We start from the raw sequence: 18,031 nt of genomic DNA on the forward strand, positions 1-18,031 counted from the left end.
TCCCTTCCCCACAGCACCTGTATATATGTATATATGCTTGTACATATTTATTACTCTATTTATTTTATTTTACTTGTATATATCTATTTATTTTATTTTGTTAGTACGTTTGGTTTTGTTCTCTGTCTCTCCCTTTTAGACTGTGAGCCCACTGTTGGGTAGGGACTGTCTCTATATGTTGCCAACTTGTACTTCCCAAGCGCTTAGTACAGTGCTCTGCACACAGTAAGCGCTCAATAAATACGATTGATGATGATGATGATGATGATCAAGATCCCCTTGATCTCTGTAAAGGGGGGGGGCCTACTGCCATGGCCCTTACCCTCCTGGGCAGCTCTTGGGTGGGCCAGGGGCAGGTCAAAAGTGGGACAAGCAGGGCAACTGCCCAAGGGGAAGCTGAGAGGAGACTGTGGTCATTTCCACCTTCCGTGGGCTACTGCATTGCTGGGAACAGCGGTGGCGGGTGTCCCTGGGATCACGGCCCCTTCTCTCCTCTCAGCGCCCGCGGGGCTTAAAGGAGACTCCCGGCAGGACCCCAAGCCAGCAGTCTTGCCCTTGGAGGCCGTTGCTCCTTCAGGACCCCACGGGGACTGTCTTACAGCCAGAGCCTCAGCAGCTGCTGCCAGAGGTCAGGGTTAGAATTTGACGGTCTCCCTGAGTCCTGGGAACTGGTCGAGGGGCCAAACGCTGCCCCTCCCCACCTTTTCCCTAGCTTTGTACATATTTATTACTCTATTTATTTTACTTGTACCTATTTATTCTGTTAATATGTTTTGTTTTGTTGTCTGTCTCCCCCTTCTAGACTGTGAGCCCGCTGTTGGGTAGGGACCGTCTCTAGATGTTGCCAACTTGTACTTCCCAAGCACTTAGTACGGTGCTCTGCCCACAGTAAGCGCTCAATAAATACGACTGAATGAATGAATGCAATCAATCAATCGCATTTATTGAGTGCTTACTGTGGGCAGAGCACTATACTAAGTGCTTGGAAGAGTATGATATAACAGTTGGTGGAACGTTCCCTGCTCACAATGAACTAGAAACACAAAACTTTGGCAATCAATCAATCGCATTTATTGAGTGCTTACTGTGGGCAGAGCACTATACGAAGTGCTTGGAAGAGTACGATATAACAGTTGGTAGAACGTTCCCTGCTCACAATGAACTAGAAACACAAAACTGTGGCAATTAATCCATCGCATTTATTGAGTGCTTACTGCGGGCAGAGCACTATACTAAGTGCTTGGAAGAGTATGATATAACAGTTGGTGGAACGTTCCCTGCTCACAATGAACTAGAAACACAAAACTTTGGCAATTAATCAATCGCATTTATTGAGTGCTTACTTCAGGCAGAGCACTATACTAAGTGCTTGGAAGAGTACGATATAACAGTTGGTGGAACGTTCCCTGCTCACAATGAACTAGAAACACAAAACTTTGGCAATTAATCAATCGCATTTATTGAGTGCCTACTGCAGGCAGAGCACTATACTAAGTGCTTGGAAGAATGCGATATAACAGTTGGTAGAACGTTCCCTGCTCACAATGAACTAGAAACACAAAACTTTGGCAATCAATCGCATTTATTGAGTGCTTACTGTGGGCAGAGCACTATACTAAGTGCTTGAAAGAGTACGATATAACAGTTGGTAGAACGTTCCCTGCTCCCAATGAACTAGAAACGCAAAACTTTGGCAAACTACTCTCTGACGGATTTTTAAATTGTACTGGGCATTTTGTTCGACTTCTTTCATGCCACAGAAAGATCAAGTTTTTATTTGCATTCCTCAAGAAAACGGGATTGTATTGTCTATCATTTCATTAAGGTGAATTTGTGGCCTAGTGGAACGAGCACAAGCCTAGCAGTCAAAGAACCTGGATTCTAACCCTGGCTCTGCCAATTGCTTGCTCTATGACCCTGGGTAAGTCATTTAACTTCTCTGCATCTCCGTTCTCCTACTTAGACTGTGAGTCGTATGTGGGAAAGGGTCTGTGTCCAACATAATTAACTTGTATTCTTCTAATTAACTTCTAAGCACTGTTCTCAGCGCTTAGAACAGTGCTTTGCACATAGTAAGCGCTTAATAAATGCCATTATTATTATTATTGTTATTATTGTATCTACTTCAATGGTCGGAACATTGTTTGACCCATCGAATCCCGGCTCCGCCAATTGTCAGCTGTGTGACTTTGGGCAAGTCACTTCACTTCTCTGGGCCTCAGTTCCCTCATCTGTAAAATGGGGATTAAGACTGTGAGCCCCACGTGGGACAACCTGGTCACCCAGCGCTTAGAACTGTGCTTTGCACATAGTAAGTGCTTAACAAATACCATAAAAAATACTAATACCATAAAATTTTTAAAAAGTTGAAAAAAAATATGGTGGAGTGGGGCAGACAGGGATTAGGGCAGGATGGGGGGAAGGACTGTGGCACCCTTGCTGTGGACACTACAGTGACCAGTCCCACCGCCATCTAGGATGCTGTGCATGACTTAGTAGAGAGAGCCTGGGAGTCAGAAGGACCTGAGTTCTAATCCTGGGTCCACCACTTGTCTGTTGTGTGACCTTGGGCAAGTCACTTCACTTCTCTGGGCCTCTGTTACCTCATCTGTAAAATGGAGATTAAGATTCTGTGCCCCATGTGGGACAGGGACTGTGTCCAACCTGATTAGCTTGTATCTACCCAACTGCTTGATACGTAATAAGCACTTAACAAATACTATCATTATTATTATTATTATTATTATTACTGTTATTATTAGGTCACAGTTAACCATTAGATCCCCATGGGTCCCCTCTCTCTCTGACTGAACTGGCCCTTGGGCCATGCCTGGCAGCAACGGCAGAGAGGGAGAAAGAGAGAGAGAGATGCTCTCTCTCTGTCTCTGTCTCTCTCAACCCTGCAAATGCATCCTCAGGCCCAGTTAGGCTTGTTTTCATTTTGCTTCCTAAACTCATCTGATCCCCCAACCGTCATCATCATCATCAATCGTATTTACTGAGCGCTTACTATGTGCAGAGCACTGAAGCAGATACCAGCACCTGGAACCTCCTCTGCCTGCAGTGGGCCCAGAGAGAAGCAGTGGGGCTCGGTGGAAAGAGACCGGGCTTGGTAGTCAGAGGTCAAGGGTTCAAATCCTGACTCTGCCAATTGTCAGCTGTGTGACTTTGGGCAAGTCACTTCACTTCTCTGTGCCCCAGTTACCTCATGTGTAAATGGGGATGAAGACTGTGAGCCTCACGTGGGACAACCTGATCACCTTGTATCCACCCCAGCGCTTAGAGTAGTGATTAGCACATAGTAAGTGCTTACCAAATGCCATCATTATTATTATTATTGTTATTATCTCAGCAAGCCCGGGCCCCTCACCCCCAGGCAGAAAGGAGGAGCCTGAGCCCTCCCTTCTTGGGTCCCTGGGCTCAGCCCCCGAGGGGCCTCTGGCTGGTCCCCACTTACCAACGCCAATCAGCTGGATGAGGGAGACAGTGAAGTTTTCATCAGACTCCTGTGCGAGGCTCTTCAGGGTCAGTCCCATGACGCTCAGCAGCGACACGAGGGTGATGCAGAAGTAGATTTTGACCAGCGAGGACAATTCTGACCATCGCTTTATCTGGACCCAACCACAGAGGAAATGTCAATATTAATAATAATAACTGTGGTATTTGTGTAACGCCTTACTATGTGCCAAGCAGTGTTCTAAGCACTGGGGTAGACACAAGGTAATCAGGTAGGGACCCCCTCGTCCCCCTCTCCATCCCCCCCATCTTACCTCCTTCCCTTCCCCACAGCACCTGTATATATGTATATATGCTTGTACATACTTATTACTCTATTTATTTATTTATTTTACTTGTACATATCTATTCTATTTATTTTATTAGTATGTTTGGTTTTGTTCTCTGTCTCCCCCTTTTAGACTGTGAGCCCACTGTTGGGTAGGGACTGTCTCTATATGTTGCCAACCTGTACTTCCCGAGCTCTTAGTCCAGTGCTCTGCACACAGTAAGCGCTCAGTAAATACGATTGATTGATTGATTGATTGACACAGTCCATGTCCCTCATGGGGCTCACAATCTTGAGCCTCATTTTACAGATGAGGTAACTGAGGCACAGAGAAGTTAAGTGACTTGCCCAAGGTCACACAGCAGGCATACGGCAAAGCCGGGATTAGAGCCCACGACTTCTGATTCCCAGGTCCGTGCTCTTTCCACCAGGCCACACTGAAAGTCCAGGGTGTCTCTGAACAGCAGCCTCAAAGTGGGGCACAGGCCAGCTCTTGGCCCCTCTAATTCCCAGGACCCTCTACTTCCATCGGCCAAGCTCCCTCTCTCCCCTCACTCATTCTCCACTTGGTCTTCACCATCCAGAAAAAAAACCCTCCCCAGACTGGGAGATCAGAACGAGGAATCTCCTGGTCCCCTGATCTTGGTGTCGGGTACACTCATAGGTGGCACCACTGATGGTCGTGAGAGAGGGAGAGGGCGAGAGAGAGAGAGAGAGAGAGAGAGAGAGAGAGAGAGAGAGTGTGTGTGTGTGTGTGTGTGTGTGTGTGTGTGTGTGTGTGAGAGAGAGAGAAAAGGCCAATGAGAAACCTACAGTCCCAGGCACATGGTGCACACATCTGTTGTCTGCAGTGCCCCCAAATCCAGTGCCAATTCCCCCACTACTAGAGCTCTCAGGACCAGTGCCCCCAGTACTAGATCTCTAGGGGCCAGTGCTCCCAGTACTAGAGTACTCAGGACCAGTGTGTGCCCCCAATACTAAAGCTCTTGGGACCAGTGTTCCCAGTACTAGAGCTCTCGGGACCAGTGTTCTCGGCACTACAGCTCTTGGAACTGGTGCCCCCAGTACCAGAGCTCTCCGGACCAGTGTCCCCAGTACTAAAGCTCTCAGGCCAGTGCTCCCAGTACAAGAGCTCTCAGGACCAATTCCCCCAGTACTAGAGCTCTCAGGACCAGTGCCCCCAGTACTAGATCTCTAGGGGCCAGTGCTCCCAGTACTAGAGTTCTCAGGACCAGTGTGTGCCCCCAGTACTAAAGCTCTCGGGACCAGCGTTCCCAGTACTAGAGCTCTCGGGACCAGTGTTCTCAGTACTACAGCTCTTGGAACTGGTGCCCCCAGTACCAGAGCTCTCCGGACCAGTGTCCCCAGTACTAAAGCTCTCGGGCCAGTGCTCCCAGTACAAGAGCTTTCAGGACCAATTCCCCCACTACTAGAGCTCTCAGGACCAGTGCCCCCAGTACTAGATCTCTAGGGGCCAGTGCTCCCAGTACTAGAGTTCTCAGGACCAGTGTGTGCCCCCAGTACTAAAGCTCTCGGGACCAGCGTTCCCAGTACTAGAGCTCTCGGGACCAGTGTTCTCAGTACTACAGCTCTTGGAACTGGTGCCCCCAGTACCAGAGCTCTCCGGACCAGTGTCCCCAGTACTAAAGCTCTCGGGCCAGTGCTCCCAGTACAAGAGCTCTGAGGACCAGTGTCCCCAGTACTAAAGCTCCCAGGCCAGTGCTCCCAGTACAAGAGCTCTCAGGACCAGTATTCCCAGTACTAGAGCTCTCAAGGCCAGTGCCTCCGGTACTAAAGCTCTCAGGACCAGTTCCACCAGTACCAGAACCTTATGGATGAGTGCTCCACTACCAGTGCCCCCAGAACAAGTGGGCCCCACCGCCAATGCCCCCACAGCACTAGTAGCGCCCCCCAGAGGTTGTGCCCCAAGAGCACGGTGGGGCGGGGTACTCACAGGGCCGCACGGAGTGGGGATCAGATCCTGATGCCTTGGGGTGAGGTTGGGCAACGGAGCCTCTGCCATTTCGCCAGGCGGGGAGTACGACAGATCACTGAAAGAAAGACGTCGCAATGAAACCCAAATGGGAACAACCCCAGACAGCGCAAGATGAGCGGGCATTTTGGACACATTTTCCAACCCCACCCTAGTCAATCAATCGTATTTATTGAGCGCTTACTGCGTGCACAGCACTGGACTAAGCACTTGGAAGTACAAGTTGGCAACATATAGAGACGGTCCCTACCCAACAGTGGGCTCACAGTCTAGTTCTTTCACCTCAGACACCCTCTCTTCCTTCGCTTAGAGAAGCAGCGTGGCTCAGTGGAAAGAGCCCGGGGTTTGGAGTCAGAGGTCGTGGGTTCAAATCCCGGCTCCGCCACTTGGCAGCTGTGTGACTTTGGGCGAGTGACTTAACTTCTCTGTGCCTCAGTTCCCTCATCTGTAAAATGGGGATTAAGACTGTGAGCCCCAGGTGGGACAACCTGATCACCTGGTAACTTCCCCAGCGCTTAGAACAGTGCGTTGCACATAGTAAGCACTTAATAAATGCCATCATTATTACTATTATTCACCACGATCACCAATCAACTAATCATATATATCAAGCCCTCACTGTGTGTAGAGTAGTGTATTAAGTGCTTGGGAGAGTACAATAGAGAAGCAGCGTAGCAAGAGCCTGGGCTTGGGAGTCTGAGATCACGGGTTCTAATCCCGGCTCCACCACTTGTCAGTGGTGTGACTTTGGGCAAGTCACTTAAATTCTCTGGGCCTCAGTTACCCATCTGTAAAGTGGGGATTAAGACTGTGAGCCCCAGTGCTTAGAACAGTGCTTTGCACATAGTAAGCGCTTAACAAATACCATCGTTATTATTACAATATAACAGAGTTGGTAGACACTACCCTGACCGCAACAAGCTTACAGTCTAGAGCAGGGGGAAACGGACATAAATATATGTAAATTATGGATACGGACAAAAGTGTTGTGGGGCTGAGGGAGGGGTGAATAAAGGGTGCAAGTTCAACTGCAAGGGTGATTTGTTCATTCATTCATTCAATCGTATTTATTACCAATCAATAATCAATCGTATTACCTCCTTCCCTTCCCCACAGCACCTGTATATACGTATATATGTTTGTACATATTTATTACTCTATTTATTTTACTTGTACATATCTATTTATTTTATTTTGTTAATATGTTTGGTTTTGTTCTCTGTCTCCCCCTTCTAGACTGTGAGCCCACTGTTGGGTAGGGACTCTCTCTATATGTTGCCAACTTGTACTTCCCAAGCGCTTAGTCCAGTGCTCTGCACACAGTAAGCGCTCAATAAATACGATTGATGATGATGATGATTACTTGTGTGCTGATTATTATTACCATATTGATATGATCATATTATTGTATTTTTACTATTATGATTATTATTATAACAAATGCCATCATTGTTATTGTTCTTATTACTTGTGTGCTGGATTATTATTATTACCATATTGTTATGATCATATTATTGTATTTTTACTATTACTATGATTATTATAACAAATGCCATCATTGTTGGGTAGGGACCGTCTCTATATACTGCCAAATTGTACTTCCCAAGCACTTATTACAGTGCTCTGCACACAGTAAGTGCTCAATAAATACAATTGAATGAATGAACTGAATGAATAAATATGATTGATTGATTGATTGAGAGCTTACTGTGTGCGGAGCACTGTGCTAAGTGATGCAGAAGGGAGTGGGAGAAGAGGAGCTGTGGGCCTAGTTGGAGAAGAGGAAATGAGGGCCGAGTAGGGGAGGAGCTGTGCCTTTAATAAAGCTTCGAAGGTGAGGAGAGTGATCGTCTGTTGGATATGAAGAGGGAGGGTGTTCAATATTTAGTACTGTACTGGGCTCCTGCAACAAACCGATCTCCCATCCTCGTGTCTCTCTCCACTTCAATCCATACTTCATGCTGCTGCCCGGATTATCTTTGTCCAGAAACGCTCTGGGCATGTTACTCCCCTCCTCAAAAATCTCCAGTGGCTACCAATCAATCTGCGCATCAGGCAGAAACTCCTCACCCTGGGCTTCAAGGCTGTCCATCACCTCGCCTCCTCCTACCTCACCTCCCTTCTCTCCTTCTACTGCCCAGTCCGCACCCTCCGTTCCTCCACCACTCACCTCCTCACCATGCCTCGTTCTCGCCTGTCCCGCCGTCGACCCCCGGCCCACGTCCTCCCCCTGGCCTGGAATGCCCTCCCTCTGCCCATCCGCCAAGCTAGCTCTCTTCCTCCCTTCAAGGCCCTGCTGAGAGCTCACCTCCTCCAGGAGGCCTTCCCAGACTGAGCCCCTTCCTTCCTCTCCCCCTCGTCCCCCTCTCCATCCCCCCCATCTTACCTCCTTCCCTTCCCCACAGCACCTGTATATATGTATATATGTTTGTACATATTTTTTTACTCTATTTATTTATTGATTGATTGATTTTATTTGTACATATCTATTCTATTTATTTTATTTTGTTAGTATGTTTGGTTTAGTTCTCTGTCTCCCCCTTTTAGACTGTGAGCCCACTGTTGGGTAGGGACTGTCTCTATATGTTGCCAATTTGTACTTCCCAAGCGCTTAGTACAGTGCTCTGCACATAGTAAGCGCTCAATAAATATGATTGATGATGATGATGATGATGATTGTTTGGCGTAGTGGGTATTCAGAGCTCTCTTCTGAGTGCCTAGGGGGCAAAGAGTACCGTATGGACCAAATACTGTGAACAGAGCTCTGTACTAGGCAACACTTGTGCCCAGAAAGGTGTTCTGAACATCTACTGTGTGCAGAGTGCTCGACTAGGCACTTGGGAACATTTCAGACCTTCTATCCTGCCCTGAGGCTTCAAGCCTGGGCTCCCGGCTGATATTGTGTACAAGCCAACAGATGACCGCAGTTGTGAAAACCCAGGATTTCTGTCCCCTGCATTTGGGCAAGGCCACCATTTGACAACTGCATTTCATTCACTTCCAAGAGGAAGCGAAAGCCTAACTTCCTGACCCAACTGTTTTGTAACTTGGGGTTTGTAAAAAGCAACGGCACTCAGAATGGAACAAATGACACTTCTTCTCTTTCTTCCTCAGAGGGTTTGGATCCCTGGGAGGGAGGGATAGGAGAAATGGTCTCGATGAGAAGGATTGTGGCCTAGTGGAAAAAACCCTGGCCCTGGGAGTCAGACGGCCTGGGTTCTAATCCCAGCTCTGCCATGTACCTCTTGTGTGACCTTGGGCCCCCCCTCCCCACAGCATCTGTATAGATGTTTGTACGGATTTATTACTCTATTTATTTTATTTGTACATATTTCACCTCCTCCAGGAGGCCTTCCCAGACTGAGCCCCTTCCTTCCTCTCCCCCTCTCCATCCCCCCATCTTACCTCCTTCCCTTCCCCACAGCACCTGTATATATGTTTGTATATACTTATTACTTTACATATCTATTCTATTTATTACTCTATTTATTTATTTATTTTACTTGTACATATCTATCCTATTTATTTTATTTTGTTAGTATGTTTGGTTTTGTTTTCTGTCTCCCCCTTTTAGACTGTGAGCCCACTGTTGGGTAGGGACTGTCTCTATATGTTGCCAATTTGTACTTCCCAAGCGCTTAGTACAGTGCTCTGCACATAGTAAGCGCTCAATAAATACGATTGATGATGATGATGATGATTTTACTTCCCTGTACTTCAGTTCCCTTATCTGCAAAATAGAGATTCAATACCTGTTCTCCTTTCCTACTTAGACTGTGAGCTTCAGGTGGGATCTCATTACCTTGGATCAACCCAGCGCTTAGTACAGAGCTTGACTGACAGTGATGATGGCATTTATTAAGCGCTTACTATGTGCAAAGCACTGTTCTAAGCGCTGGGGGGGTTACAAGGTGATCAGGTTGTCCTACATACCTGTTCTCCTTTCCTACTTAGACTGTGAGCCTCATGTGGGATCTCATTACCTTGGATCAACCCAGCGCTTAGTACAGAGCTTGACTGGTAGTGATGACGGCATTTATTAAGCGCTTACTATGTGCAAAGCACTGTTCTAAGCGCTGGGGGGGGGTTACAAGGTGATCAGGTTGTCCTACGGGGGGCTCACAGTCTTGATCCCCATTTTACAGATGAGGTAACTGAGGCACAGAGAAGTGAAGTGGTTTGCCCAAAATCACACAGCTAATTGGCAGAGCCAAGGTTTGAACCCATGACTTCTGACTCCAAAGCCCGTGCTCTTTTCCACGGAGCCACGCTGATAGTAAGCACTTAAGAAATACCACTATTACTGTTGTTATCGATATTAGCTCTTCTAGAGCTCTCCAAACAGCCAGGCCAGGTCCGCTGTCTCGACAGCTTTTACGCTTCAGTCGAGCTCAAATCCTAGTTATTCTCGCAACTCACCCGTAATTCACGCAAACGTTGCTTCAAAATGGGGAGTTGATATCTGCTTGCCCACTGTGAACGTCAGCTCCAAGTGGAACTGGCATCTGCGCCCGACCTGATCATTTTGAATCCACTCCAGTGTTTAGTATGGTGCTTGGCACACAGTAAGAGGTTAACAAATACCATAAAAAAATAATGAGACTTTCATTTCAGCATGCAACAGCCACCCTGAGGTTCAGCCAGGGGAGAGGCCCATTAGATAAACTAGCAGGGAGTTTTGCCAGCATGGAAAATCCAGCCCTGAAGGATTCTCCCATTTACCTAGTAAGGATAAAGCCACACCCAGAGCTCAGGAGCCGGGTCTCCTGCTGATGCCCCCTCACACTTTTTAAAAACCCTTTCTCCTCTCCTCCTTCTCTCCCAAACTACCACCTTCAACCACTCTCCTAGGTCCTCCGACTCCTAGGGGTGTCTAAACTATCCTGACTAGAGTACCCTGTCAGCTTCGTCTGCGGTCTTCCTGCCTCGAGCCTCTCCCTTCTCCATTCCAAACGTCAACCTCGCTGCCGGGATTATTTTTCTAAAATGAGGTTTCCGCACCTGCCTGTTCTCTCCTCAAAAACCTTCAATGGCTCAACCATTTCTCAACACATCAAGCAGAAACTCCTGACCAAGCGCTCGGTACAGTGCTCTGCTCACAGTAAGTGCTCAATAAATACAATTGAATGAATGAAAAGCAGTGTGATCTAGTGGAAAGAGAAAGAGTTTCTCTTTCTGGCTTGGGAGTCAGAGGACCTGGATTCTAATCCTGTCTCCGTGACTTGCCTGCTGTGTGACTTTGGGCAAGTTGCTTCACTTCTCTGGGCCTCAGTTCCCTCATCTGTAAAATGGGGATTAAAACTTTGAGCCCTATGTGGGACAGGCGCTTAGTACAGTGCTCTGCACACAGTAAGCACTCAATAAATACGATTGATGATGATGACAGGGACCGTGTCCCCCCCCATCTTACCTCCTTCCCTTCCCCACAGCACCTGTATATATGTATATATGTTTGTACATATTTATTACTCTATTTATTTTACTTGTACATATCTATTCTATTTATTTTATTTTGTTAATTTGTTTGGTTTTGTTCTCTGTCTCCCCCTTCCAGACTGTGAGCCCACTGTTGGGTAGGGACCGTCTCTACATGTTGCCAGCTTGTACTTCCCAAGCGCTTAGTACTGTGGTCTGCACACAGTAAGCACTCAATAAATACAATTGATTGATTGATTAATTGATTGATTATCTTGTACCTAGCCCAGCACTTAGTTCGGGGCTTGGCACGTAGTAATTGCTTGCAAACACCATTTTTAAAAAGACCATTAAAGGCTTAAGGAATCAATTGATACTATTTATTAAGTACTTACAGTGTGCAGGGCACTATACTAAGTGCTCGGGAGAGAACAATACAACGGAGCTGACAAACACATTCCTTACCAATAAAGAGCAGGAAACGGACATTACATAATTACAGTGGTGCGGAGCTGAGGGTGGGGTGAATATCATATGCTTCTATGTTGCCAGCTTGTACTTCCCAAGCGCTTAGTGCAGTGCCCTGCACACAGTAAGCGCTCAATAAATACGATTGAATTGAATTCAAGGGTATGGATATCTCCTCCTTCCCCCTCTAGACTGTAAACTGGTGGGAAGGGAATCCAATTCTGGTGTACTGCACTCTCCCAAGCGCACAGCAAGAAGTCAGTAAATTATGATGGATTGATTTCTCCCGCCTCTAAATCCTTTATCCCACCCTTCCTCCAGCTCTTCCTCATGCCTGGAATTCCATCCCCCTTCAAAGCCACCAGACCACAGTTTTCGGGGGTTTTTTAGCAGTATTTGTTAAGTGCTCACTATGTGCTAGGCACTGTACTACACGCTGCTGTAGTTGGACACAGTCCCTGTCCCACATGGGGCTCGCAGTCTTAAACCCCACTTTGCAGAGGAGGTAACTGAGGCACGGAGAAGTGAAGTGACTTGCCCAAGGTCACCCAGCAGGCAAGTGGCAGAGGCAGGATTAGAACTCAGGTTCTCTGGCTCCCGGGCCCATGCTCTTTCCGCTAGGGCATCTTCAAAGCCCTTCCAAAAGCATCAAAAGGCCTTTCCTGATGGTTTTTTTTTTCCCTTGGGTCATATTTTCCCAACTACCACCTCAAGCATTTAGGCGCTCACAACTGCCCACTGCTCTTCTGTACATATCGACTTACATTCCCTACTACTGCTACTACTAATAAAAATAATGGTATTTAAGCGCTTACTATGTGCCAAGCACTGTTCTAAGCGCTAGGGTAGATACAAGGTCATCAGATTGTCCCACATGGGGCTCACAGTCTTAATCCCCGTTTCACAGATGAGGGAACTGAGGCACACAGAAGTTAAGTGGCTCGCCCAAAGTCACACAGCTGACAAGTGGAAGAGCCGGGATTAGAACCCACAACCTCTGACTCCCAAGCCTGTGTTCTTTCCACTAGGCCATGCTGCCACCATTTAAGCCCTTAAACCTCCACATATCTATCTTTCCATTCCCTTTTTGATCCTACCTGCGATTTATTTTGTGCCGCCCCCATGCCCCACCACAGTCTGTAAATTCCTCGAGGGCAGGGATTATGTCTGCTACCCCTACTGTACTCTCCCAAGCGTTCGTAATAATAATTCTGGTATTTATTAAGCGCTTACTACGTGCCAAGCACTGTTCTAAACGCTGGGGTAGATACGGGATTATCAGGTTGGACACAGTCCATGTCCCTCATGGGGTTCACAGTCTTGATCCCCATTATACAGATGAGGGAACTGAGGCACAGAGAAGTTAAATGACTTGCCCAAGGTTCCACAGCTGATAGGGGGCAGTGCTCAATATACAGAGTACAATGCTCAATCAGGGGTATTTATTGAGCGTTTATTGTGGACAGAGCACTGTACTAAGCACTAGGGAGAGTACAGCAGAGTTGGGTAGACACATTTTCTCCCCACAAGATGCTTACAGTCTAGCGTGGCTCAGTTGGAAAGAGCCCGGGCTTTGGAGTCAGAGGTCATGGGTTCAAATCCCAGCTCTGCCAATTACCAGCTGTGTGACTTTGGGCAAGTCACTTAACTTCTCTGGGCCTCAGTTACCTCATCTGTAAAATGGGGATTAAGACTGTGAGGCCCCCCGTGGGACAACCTGATCACTTTGTAACTTCCCCAGCGCTTAGAACAGTGCTTTGCACATAGTAAGCGCTTAATAAATGCCATTTAAAAAAAAAATTCAGTGCATTACTGCTAACAAAAACTCAAATGAGGGCCTAGTGACCTGGAAGGGGAAAGCCCGCTGTTGGGTCTCTATATGTTGCCAACTTGTACTTCCCAAGCGCTTAGTACAGTGCTCTGCACACAGTAAGCGCTCAATAAATACGACTGAATGAATGAATGTCTCCGTAAGGGACTAATAATAATAATGGCATTTGTTAAGCGCTTACTATGTGCCAAGGAGTGTTCTAAGTGCTGGGGGGATACAAGGTAATCAGGCTGTCCCACATGGGGTTCACAGTCTTAATCCCCATTTTACAGATGAGGGAACTGAGGCACAGAGAAGTTACGTGACTTGCCCAAAGTCACACAACTGACAAGCAGCGGAGTCGGAATTCGAACCCACGACCTCTGACTCCCAGGAGGCACTGGGCAAAGCAGAGGTAGCGGAACCAAGGGGATAGCAGTATGAAGTCGACCAAATTGACCTCTTCAGGAGCATGAGGTCGAGAAGGAGCAGAGTGGATAGGGCCCGGGCCTGAGAGTCAGCAGGTCATGGGTTCTAATCCCGCCGCTTGGCGGCTGTGTGACCCTGGGCAAGTCACTGCACCTCAGTCGATGCTCAATAAATATTGACGATCGATTGGGGACCTGACGGTGGCTAAACCCCATAGTGGGGTGGGGTTGGGGGGGTCTCCAGGGTGGAGCACACGCCCCAATCCCGCAGGAGCGGACCCTGGGGAAAACCTCGCCAGACCTGAATGGGAACAGTGCTGGGCTCCATCCATGTTCAAGGGGGTGGGGGAAAAATAATAATGATGGCTTTTGTTAAGCGCTTACTATGTGCCAAGCACTGTTCTAAGCGCTGGGGGGGGGGGATACAAGGTAATCAGGTTGTCCCATGTGGGGCTCACAGTCTTCATCCCCATTTTACAGTTGAGGTAACTGAGGCCCAGAGAAGTGAAGTAACTTGACCAAAGTCACACAGCTGACAAGTGGTGGAGCCGGGGTTAGTAATAATAATAATAATAATGGTATTTGTTACGCGCTTACTATGTGCAAAGCACTGTCCTAAGCGCTGGGGGGGAATACAAGGTGGTCAGGCTGTCCCACATGGGGCTCACAGTTTTCATCCCCATTTTCCAGATGAGGGAACTGAGGCACAGAGAAGTGAAGTGACTTGCCCCGAGTCACCCAGCTGACAGGTGGCAGAGCCAGGATTTGAACCCACGACCTCTGACTCCAAAGCCCGGGCTCTTCCCATATATACAAGTGATATATATACATATATACAACTTTTTTGATGGCATTTGTTAAGCGCTTACTATGTGCAGAGCACTGTTCTAAGCGCTGGGGGGGGATACGTGGTGATCAGATTGTCCCACGTGGGGGGGCTCAATCAATCAATCAATCAATCTTATTTATTGAGCGCTTACTATGTGCAGAGCACTGTACTAAGCGCTTGGGAAGTACAAATTGGCATCACATAGAGACAGTCCCTACCCAACAGTGGGCTCACAGTCTAAAAGGGGGAGAGAGAGAACAGAACCAAACATACCAACAAAATAAAATAAGTAGGATAGAAATGTACAAGTAAAATAAATAAATAGAGTAATAAATAAATATGTACAACCATATATACATATATACAGGTGCTGTGGGGAAGGGAAGGAGGTAAGACGGGGGGATGGAGAGGGGGGCGAGGGGGAGAGGAAAGAAGGGGCTCAGTCTGGGAAGGCCTCCTGGAGGAGGTGAGCTCTCAGCAGGGCCTTGAAGGGAGGAAGAGAGCGAGCTTCACAGTCTTCATCTACATTTTACAGAGGAGGGAACTGAGGCTCGGAGAAGTTAAGTGACTTTTTAGACTGTTTACCCACTGTTGGGTAGGGACTGTCTCTATGTGTTGCCAACTTGGACTTCCCAAGCGCTTAGTCCGGTGCTCTGCACACAGTAAGCGCTCAGTAAATACGACTGATTGATTGATTGGTTAAGTGACTTGCCCAAGGTAGGCGCTTACCAAGTACCATCATTATTATTATTATTAATTATTGTTCAGCCCTGGCCTTCCCTCCCCCTCAGGCCCCCGGCGTCCGGTGGTACAGTCCTCGCCCCTCCTCCCCCCCGCCCGAGGGTCGCGATGGGACCGTCCAGAGGGTACGAGTGGGGCCTACGCGGCCGGCAGGCCCGCCCGTTGCCTAGCAACGGCGTTGGTACAGTCCCCCCCCCCCGCCCGAGGGTCGCGATGGGACCGTCCAGAGGGTACGAGTGGGGCCTAGGCGGCCGGCAGGCCCGCCCGTTGCCTAGCAACGGCGTTGGTACAGTCCGCCCCCCCCCCCCCCGCCCGAGGGTCGCGATGGGACCGTCCAGAGGGTACGAGTGGGGCCTACGCGGCCGGCAGGACCGCCCGTTGCCTAGCAACGGCGTCGCCTCCTCCATCTCCATCTCCATCTCCTCCTCCTCCTCCTCCTCCTCCTCCTCCGTGCCCCGACCGACCTGCTCCCCTCCGGCTCCATGTTGGCCTCCTCTCGCCCCACCTCCTGTTCCCCGGGCGAAGGAGGGGAGAGGCGGTGGCGGCTACATGGCCCAGACTCTGAGGGGATGGAGGGGGCTGAGGGAGAAGCGCGGGCAGAGTGGGGGGCCCTGCCTTTCCTGTTACATCACTTCCGGAGCGGTGGCGGCCCCCCTCACCCTCCCTCCCCCCCGAGTGGTTTCCCCGAAGGGGCCTGGCCCCCCTCACCACGGATCCTCTTGCCCAAATGGCAATTGACCCATCACTTCTGCATTTTCTGGAGCCGGTCAAGGTGGGGGCGCCGCCTGCCCAAACCTGGCCCCCACCACTTCCTTGGGGCTGCTTTTCCCGAAAACACAATGTTTCCCGTAAACAGATGCTCATTCGTTGTTGTCAATCAATCAATCAATCGCATTTATTGAGCGCTTACTGTGTGCAGAGCGCTGGACTAAGCGCTTGGGAAGCACAAGTTGGCAACATATGGAGACAGTCCCTACTCAACGGTGGGCTCACAGTCCAGAAGGGGGAGAATGATAATAATGGTATTTGTTAAGCGCTTACTATGTGCAAAGCACTGTTTTAAGCGCTGGGGGGAACAGGGTGATCAGGTTGTCCCAAGTAGTCTTCATCCCCATTTTAGAGATGAGGGAACTGAGGCACAGAGAAGTGAAGTGACTTGCCCAAAGTCACACAGCTGTCAATTGGCAGGGCTGGGATTTGAACCCATGACCTCTGACTCCAAAGCCTGTGCTCTTTCCACTGAGCCACACTGCTTGCCCGCAAGCGAACTTGGCATGACTGACACCATCTTGTGCCTACCAACAGTAACCCTCAATTTTGTGCAGACCCAAAGCATGCCTGTGTTTGTAAAGTAACATTAACCAAAGTGGCTCCCCACCACTTCCTTAGGGCTGCTTTTCCGAAAATACAGTGTTTCCCGTAAACAAATGCTCATTCGTTGTTGTCCGCAAGCGAACTTGGCATGACTGACTCCATCTTGTGCCTACCGACAGTAACCCTCAATTTTGTGCAGACCGAAAGCACGCCTGTGTTTGTAAAGTAACATTAACCAAAGTGGCTCCCCACCACCTCCTTAGGGCTGCATTCCGAAAATACAATGTTTCCCGTAAACAAATGCTCATTCGTTGTTGTCCGCAAGTGAACTTGGCATGACTGACTCCATCTTGTACCTACCAACAGTAACCCTCAATTTTGTGCAGACCCAAAGCACGCCTGTGTTTGTAAAGTAGCATTAACCAAAGTGGCTCCCCACCACTTCCTTAGGGCTGCTTTTCTGAAAATACAATGTTTCCCATAAACAAATGCTCATTCGTTGTTGTCCGCAAGCGAACTTGGCATGACTGACTCCATCTTGTGCCTACCAACAGTAACCCTCAATTTTGTGCAGACCGAAAGCACTCCGGTGTTTGTAAAGTAACATTAACCAAAGTGGCTCCTCTCTTTCTGGAATGTCCCCATCCTGTGTTGACCGTTATCTCCTGATAACATCTTGTAAACAGGGATTTTAACACTAACCAAACCATGACAAGCAAACGGTTGTACTTTAACTTGAGATCTAGGAATGCCAAGGCCTCATGTGCGGCACTATTCTCGGGAATCCTTTGTGTAGCTCGGATCTGAAACCCAATAAAAGAGGAAGAAGTGGCTGGAATCGGGGCTGCTTGTCACTCGTACCTCTCTCGGGAAGTGAAAGGGCAGGTAGCTACTTTTCTTCTTTACTGCTCTATATGAACTCATGTCTTCGAGTCATTTTTCCTCTCTGCGTCACCACCTTGGGTACAAGAACCCTGTGGCTGATTTACACCAGTTAACCTGTTTTGCACCCTACTTCGATAACATTAGTTCAATCGTGTTTATTATTATTATTGTTATTCATAATAATAATAATGGTATTTGTTAGTGCCAAGCACTGTTCTAAGCACTGGGCGGATACAAGGTAATCAGGTTGTCCCGCATGGGGCTCACAAACTTCGTCCCCATTTTACAGATGAGGTAAGGGAGGCCCAGAGAAGTTAAGCGACTTGCCCAAAGCCACACAGCTGACAAGTGGTGGACTGGGATG

The 18,031-nt window shown here is 48.3% G+C and overlaps 1 protein-coding gene across 1 annotated transcript in view; it reads right to left on the bottom strand.

Annotated features, from left to right (window-relative positions):
* LOC119928490 overlaps positions 1 to 16,058 on the bottom strand; it is a 40,796-nt gene extending 24,738 nt beyond the window's left edge. The window contains exons 1-3 of the mRNA XM_038746815.1: positions 15,933 to 16,058; positions 5,739 to 5,835; positions 3,458 to 3,611 (exon numbers count right to left, since the gene is read on the bottom strand). Coding sequence (XP_038602743.1) covers positions 3,458 to 3,611; positions 5,739 to 5,835; positions 15,933 to 15,952 — 271 coding nt within the window. The 5' untranslated portion in view covers positions 15,953 to 16,058. The remainder of the gene's footprint in view (positions 1 to 3,457; positions 3,612 to 5,738; positions 5,836 to 15,932) is intronic.
* Between the last annotated feature and the right edge of the window lie 1,973 nt (positions 16,059 to 18,031).

Source organism: Tachyglossus aculeatus, chromosome 5 (genome assembly GCF_015852505.1).
Source record: "Tachyglossus aculeatus isolate mTacAcu1 chromosome 5, mTacAcu1.pri, whole genome shotgun sequence".
NCBI lineage: Eukaryota > Metazoa > Chordata > Mammalia > Monotremata > Tachyglossidae > Tachyglossus > Tachyglossus aculeatus.